Source organism: Mesoplodon densirostris, chromosome 14, assembly GCF_025265405.1.
Source record: "Mesoplodon densirostris isolate mMesDen1 chromosome 14, mMesDen1 primary haplotype, whole genome shotgun sequence".
Lineage (NCBI taxonomy): Eukaryota > Metazoa > Chordata > Mammalia > Artiodactyla > Ziphiidae > Mesoplodon > Mesoplodon densirostris.
This window is the reverse complement of record NC_082674.1, coordinates 88493667-88515039: the sequence shown is the minus strand read 5'-3', so window position 1 is coordinate 88515039 and position 21373 is coordinate 88493667. Positions and strand designations below refer to the sequence as shown.

Below are 21373 nucleotides of genomic sequence, written 5' to 3'. Positions count from 1 at the left end.
ATATATATATATATATATATATATATATATATATATATGTATATATATACACAATGGGATATTACTCAGCCATAAAAAAAGAATGAAATGATGTTATTTGCAGCAACATGGATGGACCTAGAAATCATCATACTAGTGAAGCAAATCAGAAAGAGAAAGACAAATATCATATGATATCACTTATATGTGGAATCTAAAAAAATGATACAAATGAACTTATTTACAAAACAGAAATAGACTCACAGACATAGAAAACAAACTTATTACCAAAGGGGAAAGATGGGGAGGGATAAATGAGAAGTCTGGGATTAACATATACACACTACTATATATAAAATAGGTAAACAACAAGGTCCTACTGTATAGCACAGGGAACTATACTCAATATCTTGTGATAACCTATAATGGAAAAGAATCTGAAAAAGAATATATATATATATATATATTCTTTATATATATATAAAATATATACATTCTTTTACATGTGAAAAAATATATATTTAAATATATATATTTTATATATTACATATATTATACATATTATATATATATATCTGAATCACTTTGCTGTATACTTGAAACTAACAGAAAATTGTAAATGAACTATAGTTCAATTTTTAAAAAAGAAGCATATTTAAAGGGGACAATATTCCATTCCAGGCCAGGTTCAATTTGAAACACTTATGGCACATCTAAGTGATAACGTTCAGGTCATTTAGATACTCAGCTAGAGAAGTCAGAAAAGAGTAAGGCAGTGGTAATTATATATATATATATATATATATATATATATATATATATATATATATATATATATATACACACATATATATATTTCAAAATTTTAAATTTCAATAAAATAACATTACTTATTACAAAGCTAATATCAATGAAGTATAGAACACTTATACATACATCTAAGCAAAAGAGAATTAAAAATACACAGACACATACTCATAAAATCCCAGCATCCAGATATAGTTTGTAGTAAAATGTGGTTATATATACATGTGAATATACACATATAATGGGATTATACTGTATATGCTGTGTGGTAACAGGCTTTTTTTACTTAACAGCACATCATAAACATCTTTCTACTTAAATTAATATTCACCTACATTTGTTTTTACTATTATAAACAGTTCTGAGATAAACTGTCTTCACAGTAAAATTTTGACCCATATCCCTAATTATTTCATTAGGATAAATTCCTAGTTGTGGAATTGCTGGCTAAATGCTATATGTAGTTTTAAGGCTTTTGACATTTGTTCCCAAATCATTTTCTAGAGAGGCTGTAGCAATTTATAATCCCATCAGCAATATGTGCAAGTACTCATCTCCCTACACTTCCTCCAAAATTGAAATTATAAACGTAATCACACAAATATTTGAGAATTGTATAAAATTAAAATGTTAACCTCACTGTTGGCTTCATTTTGCATTTGTTTAATTACTAGACATTGAGCTGCTTATGTTTTACCAGTAATCTGTATTTTTTCTTTGGCAAACTGCTGATTCTTATCCTTTGTCCACTTTTCTTTTGGGACACTTATCCTTTGTTGATTTGTAAGAGCTCTTTATATATTAACTTTAACCCTTCTTCATTAATGCTGCCTTTTCTTCTTAGTTTGCATTTGCCAACTACGGGTACATTTTGATAAACAGATATTTTAAATTATACCTTGGTCAAGGTTTAAAATGGGTATTGTGAAGAATGGGAGCAAGATGTATCCAAAAGCAAATAGAAAAAATGACGCATTATTACAAAGCCTCAGCTAAGGCCAAATTCCATGAATTTCTTAATGGTTTCAATCTGCAAAGTTGTAACAGTGTTTGGTTACTTGAGTGCAGAGGGAGAAAGGGGAGAAAGAAGGGTTTACTTAAGAGTTGGGATTTTGCCTGTTGGTTTAATCAGAAACTAGACAAAGGAATAAGGGAGTTATGTGTATTAGCAAGTGTGTTCCTGAAATGATGGACCACATGGATGAGGCAACTGATAAACTGGGAGAAAATAGGAGCAGTTAGGGGCTGTTATCTTCACCTTCATATTTTAAATTTTAAAATTCATTTCCTTTATAGCCAGGCAGTGTTCTGAATCACACTCAGAATGAATTTTTAGCCACCAAGTCTATTTACTTGATCTAATGAATTTTATTTTAGACACTCCACTTTCCATTTCCTTTCCTTCTCTTTTTATCTCAGCCCGTATTTACTTAAAAGAAGCATTATCTTCCTGCATCCTATGCAATATTTAATTCCAGAATATGGAGTGGGAAGAAAAAAGGTTGAAGGGGAGAGAAAAACAGGGCCATGTACCCTTTCACCTTAACAAGATCATAAGACACATGGTAAACACCAGGGCATTCAATGATCACAACTCAGGGTCATCCTGGCCAAAATGGAAAGCCGCCAGGTATTTCTTGTGCTGAGTAGAGTTCCAAAGTCCAACAGCCTGTTTGCTCTCACCCAAGATATTTTCTTACAACAGCTTATTTGCAAGTGTCATCTGAGGCCTGGAAACTCCAGACCCTCCCTGCCACACCCCACTTCGTTTTGGGGTGTCCTCACTATAGAGTTGAGGAGATCATCAATTTAATTGCTTGTAAAAACATGATACCAGAGTTTCAAACATCTCTTTTCTAGCTCCAGTGTCCTTTCTCTCCAGAACAGCCTAGAAGAAAGAGCAGAACTGAGATTCCTCTGATGTGTGGGTGCCCAGGTAAGGAGGCCCCAGGCACTGAACTTCCTTTGGGAGGTGAGGAGCTGACTGCTGACCTGAGCCTTTGCTGATCTGAAAAGGGAGAACCCTGGACTTGAGGCATGTGAAGACAACATGCTGCATCTTGCCAACCACAAAGGAGCCAGCCAGGCTCCTGAGAAGTCCTCCTTTCTAAAATCAGGTTGCACGTCATCCAAGATGCTCTCTCAACAAAAAGCCATGAACTTCCTTATCCTCAACCCTAGCTCAGATTTGCCATTGTAAATAGAAGTGTCAGGTTTTGCACCTGAACTCTGAGGTCACCACATATCAACCCTGACCAGAGAACTAGAAAGTAAAACCAGTCCCCCAGGGGAAATCTAATCAGAACCTCAGTCCCTTCCTTTTATACAACAGAGACATAAGGTCAAATAAAATAAAGAAAAGCAAACTACCAAAACCTTAAAAACTCACTCAAGCAGCAGAAAATCAATTTGGTCATTCAAACTATTCAGCATTTTCATGTATTTTTTTAAATTTCAGGTTTATTGGGTACATTTTCATGTATTTTTAAATGACTCCTTTTATATGAACAGCACCCTGTTCTCAAAAATGATCTTGAGGAGAAAGTCAGCCATCTTTCTAAAAGAAACAACTGTGAACCAAGGAGGGAGCAAATATCAGACTCACATACTTTCTGTCTCCATGTCTCCCAGAAGGTTATCAAACTTCTCACACAACCCCCCAAACACAGACTACACATAAACACACACACACACACACACACACACACACTGGGTGGAGTTGAGAACCACTGCATAGAAATAATCAGGCTGAGGATACTCCATTCTGGCCTTACATATCAGAGTTAAATGCTTAATGACAGAAGCCAACAGTAGCCCCAGGCCACTTGATTCACTCGAGCCCAAAAGGAAACCAAACATTTTTCAGAAAGATAAAGCTCTTAGAACCCCCCCCCCCATTTGCCAAATTAGAGAAAGCTTAAGTTTCAAACCAGAAAATTTTTCATCTCAAAACTCAGTACCACAGAGCCCCTCTGTTATGAGGGGCATTTCTCTCCTGAGTATAAGACCACCCAGGAGATAGCTCTACCCAGCCCCAGGCCTCAGACGTGGCCCAGCTGAGACTGAACAACTACCTGAGACAAAGGAATAGGCCTCTAGGATATTGCTGAGCAGAGCCATGTCCACGAACTCGGGGATCACCAGCTGCGTGTTGTGGCAGATGGGCAGCCTCGACGTGACATCCAGAAAAGGGCTCCTGGAGATGCTTCAGTGGGATCAAGGTGGCCGCCCTCCCTCTCTTCTCTTCTGTTTGGGAACACAAAGTGAGTGATGAGAACACATTCTGATTTTCTGAGGCTGTGCTCCAGGTAGCCTGGGCTCAAGAACAAAAACCAGTCCAACCTTCCCAGCCAGGGGGCTGCAAAGATCTGAGATCTTGTACTCTGTGCTCTAACAGCTTCTTGGCTTTCAAAGCAGCAGCAACTCCTTAAATCTGTCTTTCCTGGCCTTTCTCCTTTCTCTTCCCCATCTCCTCCCAATTTCCCATTTTAACACTTCTCCTCACCTTTCCTTGATCCTTTTTATTTCAATCTTCCTGGTTTGCCTATGAGGTTCAGTCCATCATCACTTTATTCACTGCATTTTAAACCCAAGCCACAGCCTGCTTTTCACCCGGCTCTGTTTTCCCCTGTACTGATGGCACTTGTGTACTTTGATCAGTTTGCTTCATCCCACGTATCACCAAATGTGCATTCTTGGCAATGGGTTAGAGCTGACTATTTCAGAACTCCCAAAGTGGTTCCGGTTCTAAAATGCCCCCAAGAACTTGGGAGCTCAAGGCTGCTACCTGCCCTTAGCTCCATGACTCCACCTGTGACTGTGATGGGCCAACCAAACACACATGCACTGCCACAAAAGGGCCATCAAAGGAACTGATCACCAGAGTTTAGAACAGGAACTTGGGATCTCAGTATTCAGTGGCCCAGCCTCTGGCTGGGGGAGCACATTCTTTCCCCAGCTGCTGCTGCTGTTCAGAACCAGCATTATCATTACCTATTCAGTGAAGCCCTGGTAGAGAGCTGAGGATTTCAAGTGGCAAACCTCTTAATGACTCCTATTCAGTGCCACTCTATCTGAAGACAGGGAACTGAGTCACAGGGTATGGAAGGATGTCAAGTTAGGGAAAGCTAGGGAAGAAGAAGGTTCCAGTCCTTTCAGAAGAAACAGGTTCTCAGGTGGGTCACAGACATTGGTAACATGGATCACATTTAGAGGGCTTGGAGAGCTGCAATTCCATAGGTGGATGGAATGGGTCACAACAGATAAGGCAACTCTCACTTTGGTGAATTCCAGTGGGCTCAGGGAAGACAAGAGCAAGAAAAGACAGACCAACCCATAGGTAGGACAGAAACGAACACAAGGTCCTTGGAGCAGCCAGAGGCCCAGAGAGTGGCAGATGAGGAGTGGGAGCCTGGGGGCTCTGAGAAAGGGCTAGCTATTGCTGAGGGACCCCTGTACCTCTGAGTCTTCAACAGCCATTTGAGTTCCTAAAAGGTGACAACTGATGATACAGGTGAAGACTTGGAACCACCACCCTGAGTTCAGAAACTGCTCTGCAGGTCTGAGGACTTCAGAACCTAGGAAGAGAGTGAAGCCACTGGAATATTTCTGAGTATATAGTAGGACAAAGCTGTTTCAGGTCCATTCCCTCCTTCCTATCCCCACTAATCCTACTATAGTGCAAGTCTCATCATTTTATTTATGTGAGTTTTCCAACAGTCTCCTATCTGATGCTTCTGCAAATACCTCTTCCTATTCAATCTAGCACCCACTTTTATCATCAGGGTTATCTTTATAAAGTACAAATCTGATCACTTCACTCCATAGTGCAACCCTTCATTAATGTTAAGAAGTTTAATCCCCATTAAACTTCTTAACACAAAACACATCCACTTTCACAATACCTGACCTCTATTTTGGCTCTTAATTCATCTCCTACCCAAGTCTACACTCTCACACATATACACAGAGATACAAGTATGCCTAATGTTTCAACAATACCAGATTACTTTCAGTTCCCCAAATACACTAAGCTCTTTATGTTTTCATGCTTTTAGCTGTGCCCTTCCTTTTGCCTAAATGTCCCTCCTCCCTGGCTAACGTTTCCTGTAAGAGAGAATTCAAAAGTTCTACTGTAGTCTCAAAATCCCAAAGACTTCCTTTTTTCAGAAATAGAAAAATCCATACTAAAATTCATATGGAATAACAAGCAATCCAAATTACTAAAACAATCCTAAAAAAAAAAAAGCTGGAAGTCTCACACTTCCTCATTTCAAAACGTATTACAAAGCTACAGTAATCAAAACAGTGTTGTACTTGCATAAAGACAGGCATATGGATAAATGGAATAAAATAGAGAGCCCAGAAATAAAACCTTACATATATGGTTAAATTACTTTCAACAAGAGACCATTCAATTTGGAAAGAATAGTCTTGTTGAGAAAACTGGATATCCACATGCAAGAGAATGAAGTTCAACCCTTATCTTACACCATATTAAAAAAAATTAACTAAAAATGGATAAAAGACCTAAGTGGAAGAGCTAAAACTATAAAGCTCTTAAAAGAAAACATGGAGAAAGAGCTTCATGACACTGGATTTGGAAATGATTTCTTGGGCTTGACACCAAAAGCACAGGCAACAAAATAAAAATAGATAAGTTGGATTACATCAAAACTTAAAACTTCTGTGCATCAAAGGATACAATCAACAGAGTGAAAAGCAACCCATGGAATGGGAGAAAATATTTGCAAATCATATATCTGATGAGGGATTAATATCTAGATTATAGAGAACTCCTACAACACAACAACAGCAAAAAACAAACAACTTGATTAAAAAATGGGCAAAGGATTTGAATAGACCTTTCTTCAAGGAAGATTCATGAATGGCCAATAAGCATATGAGAAGATGCTCAACGTCACTAATCATTAGGGAAACACAAATCAAAAACACAATGAGATACTACCCCACATCCATTAGGATGGCCACTATCAAAAACAAAACAAAACAAAACAAAACAGAAAATATCAAGTGTTGGAGAGGATTGGGGAGGAACCCTTGTACTGTTGATGGGAAGGTAAAATTGTGGAGGACTATGGAAAACAGTGTGGCAGTTTCTCAAAAAATTAAAAATAGAATTACCATATGATTCAGCAATTCACCTCTGAGTCTACACTCAAAAGAATTGAAAGCAGGGACTTGAACAGATTTTGTACACAAATTATGATGAAGAATTATTATGGCAGCCTAAAGATAAATCAATCAAAGTGTCCCTCCACAGACAAATGGATAAACAAAATGTGGTATATGCATACAATGGAATATTATTCACAGCATTTATTTTTTTAACATCTTTATTGGAGTATAATTGCTTTACAATGGTGTGTTAGTTTCTGCTTTATAACAAAGTGAATCAGTTATACATATACATATGTTCCCATATCTCTTCCCTCTTGTGTCTCCCTCCCTCCCACCCTCCCTATCCCACCCTTCTAGGTGGTCACAAAGCACCGAGCTGATCTCCCTGTGCTATGCGGCTGCTTCCCACTAGCTATCTATTTTACGTTTGGTAGTGTATATATTTCCATGCCACTCTCTCACTTTGTCACAGCTTACCCTTCCCCCTCCCCATAACCTCAAGTCTATGCTCTAGTAGGTCTGTGTCTTTATTCCCATCTTACCCCTAGTTTATTCCTGACCTTTTTTTTTCTTAGATTCCATATATATGTGCTAGCATACAGTATTTGTCTTTCTCTTTCTGACTTACTTCACTCCATATGACAGACTCTAGGTACATCCACCTCACTACAAATAACTCAGTTTCGTTTCTTTTTATGGCTGAGTAATATTCCATTGAATATATGTGCCACATCTTCTTTATCCATTCATCTGATGATGGACACTTAGGTTGCTTCCATCTCCTGGCTATTGTAAATAGAGCTGCAGTGAAGATTTTGGTACATGACTCTTTTTGAATTATGGTTTTCTCAGGGTATATGCCCAGTAGTGGGATTGCTGGGTCATACGGTAGTTCTATTTGTAGTTTTTTAAGGAACCTCCATACTGTTTTCCATAGTGGCTATCAAGTTACATTCCCATCAGCAGTGCAAGAGTGTTCCCTTTTCTCCACACCCTCTCCAGCATTTATTGTTTCTAGATATTTTGATGATGGCCATTCTGACTGGTGTGAGATGATATCTCATTGTAGTTTTGATTTGCATTTCTCTAATGATTAATGATGTTGAGCATTCTTTCATGTGTTTGTTGGCAATCTGTATATCTTCTTTGGAGAAATGTCTATTTAGGTCTTCTGCCCATTTTTGGATTGGGTTGTTTGTTTTTTGTTATTGAGCTTGCATGAGCTGCTTGTAAATTTTGGAGATGAATCCTTTCTCAGTTGCTTCATTTGCAAATATTTTCTCCCATTCTGAGGGTTGTCTTATGGTCTTGTTTATGGTTTGCTTTGCTGTGCAAAAGTTTTGAAGTTTCATTAGGTCCCATTTGTTTATTTTTGTTTTTATTTCCATTTCTCTAGGAGGTGGGTCAAAAAGGATCTTGCTGTGATTTATGTCATAGAGTGTTCTGCCTATGTTTTCCTCTAAGAGTTTGATAGTGTCTGACCTTACATTTAGGTGTTTAATCCATTTTGAGCTTATCTTTGTGTATGGTGTTAGGGAGTGTTCTAATCTCTTACTTTTACATGTACCTGTGAAATTCTGACACATGCACAACATGATGAACCTTGAGGACATTATGCTAAGTGAAGTAAGCCAGTCACAAAAGAACAAATATGGCATGATTCCACTTATATGAAGTACCTAGAGTAGTCAAATTCATAGACAGAAGGCCGAATAGTGGTTGTCAGGGGTTGGGAGAAGGGAGAAATAGGAAATTATTGTTTAATTGGTACAGAGTACAAAGTTTCAGTTTTGCAAGATGAAAAATGTTCTGGACATGGATAATGATAATGGTTGCACAACAAAGTAAATGTACTTGATGCCACTGAGCTGTACACTTAAAAATGGTTAAAATAGCAAATTTTATGTTATATGTATTTTACCACAATTTTTAAAATTAATAATAATAAATATGTTGATGAGGTACAACAATGAATTTTAAATGTTAAATTTTAAAGATTCTTTAGAGAATCCAGCAATCAAATACTGATTTTCAGTTAATAGGAATGGTAGCAGAATTATAGAGATATTAAAATTAAAGTCAAAATACTATATGATATCACTTATATGTGGAATCTAAAAAATACAACAAACTAGTGAATATAACAAAAAGAAGAAGACTTGTAGATATAGGGAACAAACTAGTGCATCAGTGGGGAGAGGAAGGGGGGGCAATATAGAGTAGGGGATTCAGAAGTTCAAACTATTATGTATAAAATAAGCTACAAGGATATATTGTACAATGCAGGGAATATAGCCGATATTTTATAATAATTAAAAATGGAGTATAACCTTTAAAAACTGTGGGGACTTCCCTAGTGGCAGTGTGGTTAAGAATCCACCTGCCAATTCAGAGGACAATTCAGAGGACCAGTCCCTGGTCCAGGAAGATCCCACATGCCATGGAGCAACTAAGCCCATGAGCCACAACTACTGAGCCTGTGCTTGAGAGCCCGTGAGCCACAACTACTGAAGCCCGCGCGCCTAGAGAAATCAAGTAAAAAAAAATAAAGAGGGCTTCCCTGGTGGCGTAGTGGTTGAGAGTCTGCCTGCCGATGCAGGGGACACGGGTTCGTGCCCCAGTCCAGGAAGATCCCACATGCTGCGGAGCGGCTGGGCCTGTGAGCCATGGCTGCTGAGCCTGCGCGTCCAGAGCCTGTGGTCCGCAACGGGAGAGGCCACAGCAGTGAGAGGCCCGTGTACCGCAAAAAAAAAAAAAAAAAAAAAGAAGAAAGAAAGAAAAAAAAAGAAAAGACTAACACCTCTTGGACCTCCATTAAAAAAACAAACTGTGAATCACTGTATTATACACCTGTAATTTATAGAATATTGTACATCAACTACACTTTGATTTAAAAAATTGAAGTCAATAAAATTCTAATTTAAATCAAATTATGGATATTGCTTAATTTTAAGTAAAAGATGTTATTATCTCACTTATAAAAACATTGAATGTAAATAATTGTAATCTATCACATTTATAGATTAAGAGGAAAAACATCATGTCAATGGATGCAAAAATGGGTTTGTGTAAAATTAATAAAAATTCATGTTTTATTTAAAAAGAAAGGTCTAATGCAGTAAAGCTCCAAATCCTCCAGACTCTTTTTTTGTCTATCAAAGTACTAGAATATTTTTCTAATATTGCACCTATGATATTGAAATTGGAATTATTGGTTTACTGAAGAGACTTCTTACAAGTCCTTATTACCCTGGTACCTAGCATGGTGCCTGATAAAAGGAGGTTCTCAGTAAATTCTGGCTGGCTGAAAAACAGAAAGAGCAATTAGGCATGAGCTTTGTATGCATGAGGAAGTCCCAGAGAGTATTTCTGAACAGGTCTTAGAGTGAGCCACTTTGAAGACTAAAAGGACACCAGGGCTGACTGGCTCTGAGTGGGGTGCCAAGCAGGGTACTTCCTCAGGACTATGAAAGGACCACATGCAAGAGGGAAGCTTAACCATGGCACAGAAATTCTTCCTGCAAGTCTCTCCATGCCCCAGGCACTAATGGAGATGGTTGCAGGAGCCAGAGGTAAGAGAAAGGGGGACAAAGAAGGCAGACTGATGGTCAGGAAAGACAACTGCTGGTGGGCCACCCTATAGAGTGAACAGGAAAACCCCCTATGGTCCATGTAGCACAAGTCAACGTAAAGCCGGGGTCAGTACACATTTATAACTTTACTATGAAAGGGCTCTGAGGGCTATATGCTCTCTGTCTCAACTACTCAACTTTTGCCATCGTGGTGTCAAAACCACCACAAACAACCATAAACGAATGAGTGTGGCTGTGTTACAGTAAAACCTTATTTTCAAAAGTAGGTAGTGGACCCAGATTGGCCCATGGACCATACATAGTCTGAAGCCCTCTGGCCTAGATTCTTACTACTCAAATTACGGTACAAGGACCAGCAGGATTGACATCACGTAGGAGCTTGTTAGATCTTCATAATCCTGGGCACCCAGACCTTTGGAATCAGACTCTCATTTTGTAAGATGCCCAATAGGGTTTGCAAAATGCTCTGCCTGACTTCTGTGATCCCCCTCAGCCTGAGCACTCAGATATTATAAGAGCATAGGCTTAGGAGGAGTTTCACTTAATGCATCCTTTATAAATCTGATCTAGGGTAGGAGGGCAAGTCCTTCATGAGGACACTGAGACAGAGGGCAGGACTCAGCATAGGAGATTCTGTTCAGGGCAGCTGCCAATGAGACAAGGTCTGCAGAATTTAGATACGTGATGACCCCCAGAGCCAAACTCTACTACCAAACCCTCTCCCTGAGCCCTCCCTTAATAGTGATGAAACTACTCCAGGTAGTTCTAGACACTCTCCACTGGTGATTTGCCCTGTGATTAAAACATTTCTGCATCTCCTACTGTAATGGTTAACTTTATGAGTCAACTTGACTGGCCATGGGATGTCCAGATTAAACATTATGTCTGGGTGTGTCTATGAAGGTGTTTCCAGATAAGATTAGCAATAGGTACACTAATTAAAGTAGATTGCCCTCCCCAATATGAATGGGCATTATCCAATCCATTGAGAGCTTGAATAGAACAAAAAGCAGAGGAAGGAGGAACTTGCCTCTTTTTTCCTGTCTCACTGTTGAGTTGGAGCATCACATCTCATCTTGTCTTCTCTGGCCTCAGACTGAGATTTACACCATTTGCTCCCCTGGTTCTCAGGATTTTGGACTTGGATTGAACTACACCACTGGCTTTCCTGTGTCTCCATGTTGCAAGGTTGTGTATGGCAAATCATGGGACTTCTCAACCTCTATGATTATGTGAGCTGATTCTTCATAATAATAATAATTTATTGTTATATATTTATGTAAAAAATATATATGTTTCTGTTTCTGTTTCTCTGGAGAACCCTAATACACTTAACCAATATAAAGGTAAGGGGCATGAAGAACTCATCCACCTACAAGTGAAATTTTGTGCTCTAGTCCTCAAGGAAATCCCTTATCACTGGTTACTTCCTAAAATAGTGATCCTCAACCTTGGGCAGTGTGCTCCCCAGGGTACAGTTGGTTGTCACAACTGCAGTGGAGGTTGATATTGGCATCTATTAGGAGGCAAGGATACTGCTAAAATCCTACAATGTATAGAACAGCACCCTCACAACAAAGAACTATCTGGCCCCAAATGTTAATGCATCGAGGTTGAGAAACCCTGCTCTAGAACAAACATCGTTACCTCATTGATCAACCTAAGAAATTCTCAGTGTTTGTGAACCTCATGCACATCACCATTACAGCTAGATAGGTGTCAGAGAGAGGTTTGCTTGGCATCTCCTAGTGGCCTTGATCGGAACACCACAGGTCCAAGCCCTGGGCCACCAATTCAATGTTCCATGGCCAGGAGTAAATAGATTCTGGGAGAACAAATCACGCCAACCAAGCCCTCAAGAAAATACAACATCAGGGGACTTCCCTGGTGGTGCAGTGGTTAAGAATCCGCCTGCCAATGCAGGGGACACAGGTTCAAGCCCTGGTCCGGGAAGATCCCACATGCTGCGGAGCAACTAAGCCCGTGTGCCACAACTACTGAAGCCCGTGTGCCTAGAGCCCATGCTCTGCAACAGAGAAGGCACTGCAACAGAGAAGCCACCGCAACAAGAGAAGCCACTGCAATGAGAAGACTATGCACTGCAACGAAGAGTAGCCCCCTCTTGCTGCAACTAGAGAAACCCCACGTGCAGCAATGAAGACCCAATGCAAAAATAAAATAAAATTTATCTTAAAAAAAAAGAAAAAAGAAAATACGGGGCTTCCCTGGTGGCGCAGTGGTTGAGAGTCCGCCTGCCGATGCAGGGGACACGGGTTCGTGCCCCGGTCCAGGAGGATCCCACATGCCGCGGAGCGGCTGGGCCCGGGAGCCATGGCCGCTGAGCCTGAGCATCCGGAGCCTGTGCTCCGCAACGGGAGAGGCCACAACAGTGAGAGGCCCATGTACCGCAAAAAAAAAAAAAAAAAAAAAAAGAAAATACAACTTTTGCCATCGTGTTTATTAATTCATAACTGGAGAGCCACCTGGCATAAGATCTAGATCAGATTCTCTTCTAGACAAGTTGACTCTGGGGATTATCTTGGCTAGGGCAGAATTACAACTAAGCAGCCATATATTTTCAAAACCAGGGTTTTCTCCCTGTGATCATCCATTGGATTAACCCCACACCATTCTAGGGGAAAATGATGTCTAGAGAACACTCTAGGGCCAGTAAACCAGAATTGCAGCACACTTTCTTTGGACAGCACCCACTAATTCTTATATTTCTTACTCTTTGACAGCTTTTTTTCATCTATGACCCAAAGGTCCTTCACCTCATTACTGAAAATCTGTGGCACAATTGAAGAGGCAGCTTCTTTCCATCACCTACCTACCTCTCTGAATTGTGTCTTCCTGTACACACGCTGGCCTCCTGATGAAGATGACAAGCTGGCTTATAAGCACCATCTCTTAAACTGAATGACTAATTGCATGCATTGCATGCCACTTTCACTGGTTTCCATATTAGAGATAACCTATTTCCCAGGGCTGCAAATTCATATTCTCTGGAACCTTGAATCTACCCACATATACTGAGTGTAACCACTGGATGTACAAAATGAAGTATGCCTGATGATAGTACATTTCATCTTATATTTCAGTAGCAGCCGTGCACATCCCTGGTATATGACCCACCATGCAGATGACTATCTCATCACTTGGTGCGCAAAGGGTCGTAAAAAAGTCTTATTATCAGGACTTCCCTGGTAGTCCACTGGTTAATACTCTGCACTTCCAATGCAGGGGGCACCAGTTCAATCAATGGTCGGGGAACAAAGATCCCACATGCCATGCGGCACAGCCAAAAAAACAAAAACGAAAAACAAAACAAAACAAAATCTTATTATCCCCTTAGCTACCTGGGGAGAGGTGTACTGTTAAGAGTAGAAGGGTATCTGGTTAGAATGGTTCATCCTTGGAGATGCTAGTATCAGACAGTAGAGGTTCTGAAACTTGGTTGGCCTCAGTTGGCTTCTCAGGCTCTGAAAGAAAAGAAAAATGGCATAAAAAATATCAGAGAGCCATCACATGGCTGAGAGATCACATCATGCCCTAGACCTGGGGTTGTTATGAACTGCTTAGCAGAGAAAACTTGGTGGTCTTTGTCTGGACCCCTGAAGATATGAAGTAGCATTCCCTGAAAGGATAAAGCCCACTGCCAGAGTTTAATCTGGAATTTGAACCTGACAGCCAGAGAAAACAACCTCCCAAGGTCAGAGCAAAAAGGGAAGCTAAGGGTAAAAAAATCAAAAGATGTATGCTTCCTCTTCCCTCCTGTCAGCCCAAACCCACAAAATAGCTACAGTGGCTCCTGCGTGGCTCCTCATCAGTGAAGTTTGCAAGCCAGCCTCTCTGGAACAGGAAGGGAGGAAATTTAGTTTCCAGATAGTAATGCCCAGATGGGCCATGAAATGAAGTCTCATGCAGCTCTGTGGGCACAAAAAGCCTGGACATGCTGCCAAGTGGATTCCCACAGACTGTATCTTCCATCGAGAAATCTCAAGGCTTCTGTTCAACCCAGCTAGAGAAGCCACCAGGGGTCTCTGAAAGACCTAGATTACACACAACTCCTTTAGGTTGCCAGTTTCATTTAGAATTGTGTAGAAAAAAAATGAAATCAGTCACAGAGGTCCTGGAGCCCTAAGCAGTCCCCTTGCTCCATGCATACACACTCATTCGTCATCACTGCTTCCTGCCAGCTCCTGCAGCATCCGACTTTTGCTTATTTATTTACATCTTTACTTATCCCAGCTGCCTCTGCTCACAAAGGATTTGTGACATCTTCCTATCTCCATTTTACTGGTAAGGGCAAAAAAGCACAAGATCAGTAGTTCTTTAGAGACTCATGCACCAAACCATGGAATCAGTTCCTTGAGTCGCACTCGCTCTCCACTCTACACTAAAGAAAACCATGCAAGGACTGACCTCATTGTGGTCACATGGAGTCTGAGATGCAAAAGCTTGAAAGGAAAAATAACTCCCAGGGACTTCCCTGGGGACTTCCCTTCCCCAGTGGTTAGGACTTCATGCTTCCACTGTGGGGGCATGGGTTTGATTCCTGGTCAGGGAACTAAGATCCCACAAGCCAGGCACCATGGCCAAAAAAAGAAAAAAAGAAAAGAAAAATAGCTCCCACCTCAGAGGATGGTAAGAGGATACACATGGCCCTGGAGAAATGACTGAGCGGAGAGAAACCCTGACTTTCTCTACAGGACTGTTAAACACCTATGGATGACACATCCAACATGCTAGCCTACCAGCTGCGTGGTTTCCTTTGCTCCACCAACCCTCCCCTACAACCCACTGCAGTAAACCACTTCCAAGAACATATCCTGGACTTTGTTTTCACTTAGAAAGGCATCACCTATGAAGTCTGGGCTGTGAGCTCCTTAAGGGCAGGGACCACCTGGGATCCATTCTTCTCTTTGTTCCTAGAGCCTCCCACAGTAAATGGACAAAGCCAATGTTCAGTGACTGTTGGATGCATGACTCACACTCAGAAATCCCACTCTTCAACCAGCTCTTTCTGTCTTCCTACTACTCTCACCCCTAGAATCAAAGTAAATGTGCTCTCCAACCTCTCTGGTTCCTCAAGCTTCTTATACTCTCCAGCTCACCCAGTTAAGTCTCATCCTCCATTCACTTTTCTCTACACAGCCTGGCTACTATAACTACACTCCACTTGGCTCTTACCAGGACCTTTCTGCTGCCCTCCCACCATCCCCAGGCCTAACCCCAAGACCACTCTAACCCTCGCCTGCCAGCTTTCTTGTCCAAAGGATAAGTGTTTCTGAAAAAAAAATCATTCGTATTAGCACCATTGTAAATGTTTGGTTTACAACCTCAGTAAGGCCCTCATTTTGCTAGGAAAACTTCTAAGTCCCTTGCATTGTCCTTTCTCATTTCCAAGAGAAAATGTACCAAACCACTACCCCATTCTTTCAGCCCCTTTCTCCATCCTCACCCCTCTTGTGCTTCCTATCTTCCCAGAGGAAACAGCAGCCAAGTTACATGAACTGTAACTCCCTTCTCTTCCATCTGATCCTGACCTTCCTCCCTCATTTCTCTAAGGGAGTTTTTACCTGTGCTTTTGATCAAATCTTTTCCTCCTTCTTCCTATAAGATTTCATTCCATCAGTGATTCATCCTTCTTTTACCTTTCTTGTTTGACCAATCTCCATCTCTATCTATACAGAGGTAGGCAGATAGAAAGATATACACTACTATATACTATTCACACAGAAAGACAGATAGAGAAGGAGAGAGAGATTATATATGTGTATAATTCTCTCTCTCAAACTTGCAGTTTCTCCCTTTCTCCTTTCCTTCTCTCCCCCACCTCCGTGTGTGTGTGTAAATATATATGTCATATATTTACATATATACACACGAGATGTGTTTAGGCAAAAACATGCATATATGTGCACATACATGTATGTACACACACACGTCTTTCTCCTTCAAACATTTTCTCATTCTTTCCTAATCACTGTCAAAATCTCTGTCTTTCAATTTGCTGGTCTTACCCACAATAAACTTGCTCAATTGCCCTTACCCTTTAAAAAAAATTTTTTTTTTTTTGGCTGAGTTGTGTCTTTGTTGCTCTGTGCAAGCTTTCTCTGATTGTGGTGAGTGGGGGCTACTCTTCATTGCAGTGCATAGGCTTCTCATTGCTGTGGCTTCTTTTGTTGTGGAGCATGGGCTCTACGCGCACAGGCTTCAGTAGTTGCAGCATGTGGGCTCAGTAGTTGTGGCTCGCGGGCTCTAGAGCACAGGCTCAGTAGTTGTGGCGCACGGGCTTAGCTGCTCTGCCACATGTGGGATCTTCCTAGACCAGGGATCAAACCCATGTCCCCTGCAGTGGCAGGTGGATTCTTAACCACTGCACCACCAGGGAAGTCCTGCCCTCACCCTTAAATGACCTTCCCTTTATTCAGCCTCCCTGCTAAACTTATACTTCTTCTCTCCATTTTTTTTTGCCATCATTCAATCCTTAGGGATCTCATGTCCCATCCTTCTCCATTTATGCTGCCTAGCACAGTGCCTGAGCACATAAGTTCTTTAAAATAAATTCTGTCATGGATATGAGTCAATGTTTTAGACACTTCTGTGATCCAGTGTTTGACTCATAGTGAATGCTTCCATTGATTGAATGAATCTAAAAATGAACAAACATGGTTAGTGAGAGAGATCTGCAACCTAGCTAAGCAAACAGAATGAAGTATAAAAGCAATGTAAGTTAAGTGGTGTGGGTGCAGATGGGAAAGAGTAATTAATTCCAATAATGGGAGAGCGCTGGGCAGAAATCATAAAAACTTAATAGAGAGGTAAGATTTAAATTGAACTACTGAGTATTAATTTAATACAAATTATACTAATAACTCATATTTATGGAGACCTTCCTCTGTAACCAGGCAATGCTTTATGTAGAATATTTAAGAATGTTTAATGTAAGTATATTAATTTATAACAATCCTGTGCTATTATTATTCCCATTTTTCAGATGGGAAAATTGAGGCACAGAGAGGTAGGGCTATATAAGATCACTCAGCTAGAAAATATTGGAGACGGAATTTAAACTCAGGCAGCCCATCTCTAGTGCTTTTAACTTCTAAACCATACTTCCCAGAGTAAAGAAATGTACTAGAGACAAAAGGAATAATGTGAGGGAAGGTATATGGCATGTCTAGAGCAAAAGGGTAGGCAGAAGGATTTACTAGCAATTAAAGATGGAAAGGCAAAGTAGGAATTGGACCTTGGAGAATCTGCAGTGCCTTACAAAGGAGATAGAATTTTATTTTATGAACAATGGTATTAACAGAAGGGTGACATGGCCAGTTCTGCTTTCTAGGAAGAAAACACTGGCAGAAGTGGAGGCTATGTTGGAGAAGTCAGAGATTATAGATTATAGTCTGAAAGACTCACTAGGGGTTAACTCAACAGTCCAGGTAAAGGATGAAAGTACCTGAAACCAAGATGTCTGAAATAAAATGGGGATGAAGCTGCTGAAGAAGTCAGCAAACCAGAAACCAAACCTAACAGGTGTAGACCAAAACAAAAGAAATCAAAGCAAAAAACCACCAAATGCATGTTCTTTAGTCAAAAGACCAGTTAAGGGACAGTCTAGCAAGACAGAAAACTCTTAGACAATAACTACTCTACCCCAGCCAAACACCATAGGAAAAACTGTGGCCCCAGCTTACACCCATAACAGCAAAGGCTGAGTGGGGGAGCGTAGACTTCCATCCTCGAGAGACTAAAAGAAGACACCCCAACATCCGCATCAGAGTGGCATTAGAGAAGACCAAGTAGGGAAAGGGGACTTTCATACCAGACAGCTGGTAATGAGCCACTCTTCCTGGCAGTATCAGTGGAGAACACATAGGAAACCTGGACTTCACCCCACCCAGCTCCTCTCCCTCCTTGCTGGAGTAATGTAATAGGAGACCTAGTGAAGGGTCAGGACTTTCACCAACCCCAGTGGTTAGAAGCCCCACCATCACCAACATCATGTCAGTGGAGGCCACATGGGATCTGGAACTCTCATTCTCACCCAGCAGTAATAAGAAGCCAGTCAATAGATGCCAACACCAAGATGATAGAGATGTTATAATTATCTGACAAGGATTCTAAAGCAGCCATGATAAAAAACACTTCTAATAGCAATGATGAATGTGCTTGAAATGAATTTTAAAAAATGGAATGCCTCAGCAAAGAAATAGAAAGCCTTAGCAAAGAAATGGAAGATATAAAGAAAAAAATGAAAATTTTAGGATTGAAAAATATAAACAAAATTAAAAACTAAGTAAATGAGATCAACAGTAGAGTGGAAAGGACAAAGGAAAGAATCAGTGAACTGGAAGGTAGTACAATGGAACCTACTCAGTTGGGCAACAGGGAGAAAATAGATTAAAAAAAATTGAACAGAGCCTTAGGGACCTGTGAGACTATAACAAAAGATCTAACATTTGTGTCATTAGAATCAAAGGAGAGGAAAAACAGGCAGAAATGAAAAAGTGTTTTAAAAAATTAAGAAATAATGGCTGTAAAATCCCCCTATTTAGGAAGAGATAAAAATCTACAGATATGAGAAGCTGACCAAATCTCAAAAGGATAGACTCAAAGAAATCCATGCCAATCCGAAGGATCAAGATGGTGGAGGAGAAGAAGGATGTGGAGTTCATCTCTCCCACAAATGCATCAAGAAAACATCTACTAATGAAACAGTTCTCACAGAGCGCCTGCTGAACACTAGCAGAGCGCCCGAGACACCTAAAAGGGCAAGAAGAATCCCCGTGTAACCAGGTAGGATGAAAGAAAGAAGAAAGGAAAAGGAAGAGGAGAGGAAGCAGGATGGGACTTGCACCCCTAGCAGGGAGCTGAAGAGGAGGAGAGCTTCCTGCATCTGGGGAAGCCCCCTCACCAGTGGGGAGATCACCTGGGGCAGAAGGGGAGCTTTGGGGTCTTGGAGGAGAGCACAGCAACCGATCTGTGGCAGGAAGCACAGACTGAGACCTACCCAACTGGTCCATGCCACAGCCCTGCATGCCCCGGCCTGAGACATGTGCCCATCAGTGTGGAGGGGGGCTGGGTGCCAAAACGTGGGGTTGGGGGAGCAGACCCGGGGAGGGGACTGCTGTTGGCTGTGAGGAGACAGCGTGCGGGGCCGGGACTGAGGAGCTCTGCAACCTGGAATGCTCCTGGAGGAAGCCCGGACCACGATAGAAGAAAAGCACCATCGTTGAGTGACGTGCAAGGGGCAGGGCCGCCATTGCAGCCTCTCTCCTCATGTGCTGGCCCTGCCTCCACAGGCACTAGGGAGGGCTCCCGCCGGAGAAGGCTCACACATCTCCGGCCATTGCCTCCTCTGCACCCACCCCGCCTGGGTAACTTGCTCGCCCCAATCGCCTGGGCGGCCCACTCACCTGGATTGCTGCCTCGGCTCCCTCCCACCTGACAGGCTTGTGTGCTCTGGCAGCCTCGGGAGCAGAGGCTGGTGGGTGGCCCACATTGAGAGGTGGGGCTGAAACAACAGCTGAGCCCCAGGGGTTCTGTGACTAAGAAAGAAGAGCTGAAATCTCTCCTTGTGGCTGTGCAAATTGCGGAGTTAGACCTCCACAGACAGCTTCCTAATTTCAGTGTTTGCAGAACATCCAAATGGACAAGTGCTCCTGCAGCTGAGACGGGTCTGGCTTTAGGACCTGTGGGCTTTATGGGCACATACAGGGGATGGGCAAGGCCAGAGTCTGAGCTGCCTCCATAGCAGGTCCAGGTACACAGTTACTGCAGTCCTGAGACCTGACCTCAGTGAATCTGTGATGGTGGCCTGGTGAAAACAACATGTGAGAATCACCAGGGCCAATTGACAGCATACCCACAGTTAAGGTAGGACGGAGAGCAGTGCCAACAACAGTGTACCTTGTGTGCCCACACAATGAATGAAAGGGGACACAACTGAGCACACTCACAGGTAAACAGCTACAGAGGAGGAATATTCAGTGGATTCTCTCCCAGTGGGAGTGCTCCAATCCCACTTAACTCACACCGCAGATCAGAATCACAGCTAAGAAACAGATCTGGTGTCCTCTATTCCAACAAGTAGGGAGAAGATCACACCCCTGACAAGGCAGTGACCATGACAGAGCAAAGGGGAGGCTGCACTCCATATCCAGGGCAGGCTCTGGCCATGACAACACCAGTCAAACCCCTTATTCAGAGGGATAATAGCCAGCATACACTGAGGGAAGAGGTGGCAGTCATCCATACTAAAACCAGAACTTGGACCCAAAAAAAAAAAAAAAAATATATATATATATATATATATATATATATATATATATATATATATATATATATATATATATTTAACCAACAAAGGCTACATAAGGACCTTCCCATATAGAAATAGCTCTCCAAGACAGTCTGACAGTCTGGCATGAGGAGCGAGAACCCCCAGAGCATTTAGCCTTGAAGGCCAGCAGGGCTTGAGTGCAGGAGCTCCACAGGGCTGGGGGAAACAGAGACTCGACTCTTGGAGGGCACACACAAGGTGTCAACGCAAAGCAGTACCTCCATAGGAACCTGGGATACACCTACCTAGGGGTCTTGGAGGGCCTCCTGGGGAACCAGGCATTGGCAGTAGCTCATTGTGTGGCAAGGGGACTGGTAGCGGAGGCCCCAGGGAATATGAATTGGCATGTGCTCTCCTGGAGGTCCCCATTTTGACACCAACACCCGGCTCCACCCAACAGCCTGCAGGCTCCAGTGCTGGAACAGCTCAGGCCAAACAACCAGCAGGACAGGAACACAACACCACCCATCAGCAGACAGGCTGCCTAAAGTCATAATAAGCT

General features: G+C 41.8%; 1 protein-coding gene across 13 annotated transcripts in view; it reads right to left on the bottom strand.

Annotated features, from left to right (window-relative positions):
* Positions 1 to 21373, bottom strand: part of LOC132502170 (protein eva-1 homolog A) — an 84844-nt gene that overhangs the window by 30470 nt on the left and 33001 nt on the right. For 4 of the 13 annotated variants that reach the window (XM_060117996.1, XM_060117997.1, XM_060117994.1 and 1 more), the window contains 2 exons: positions 13880 to 14002; positions 3861 to 4032 (listed from right to left, as the gene is read on the bottom strand). The exons of 4 other annotated variants lie outside the window; for them this stretch is intronic. In XM_060117996.1, the coding sequence (XP_059973979.1) occupies positions 3861 to 3906 (46 nt within the window). In that variant the 5' untranslated portion in view covers positions 3907 to 4032; positions 13880 to 14002. Of the gene's footprint in view, positions 1 to 3860; positions 4033 to 5244; positions 5364 to 13879; positions 14003 to 21373 lie in introns of all 13 variants that reach the window. 5 more of the 13 variants (XM_060117999.1, XM_060118001.1, XM_060118000.1 and 2 more) reach the window with 3 other exon arrangements.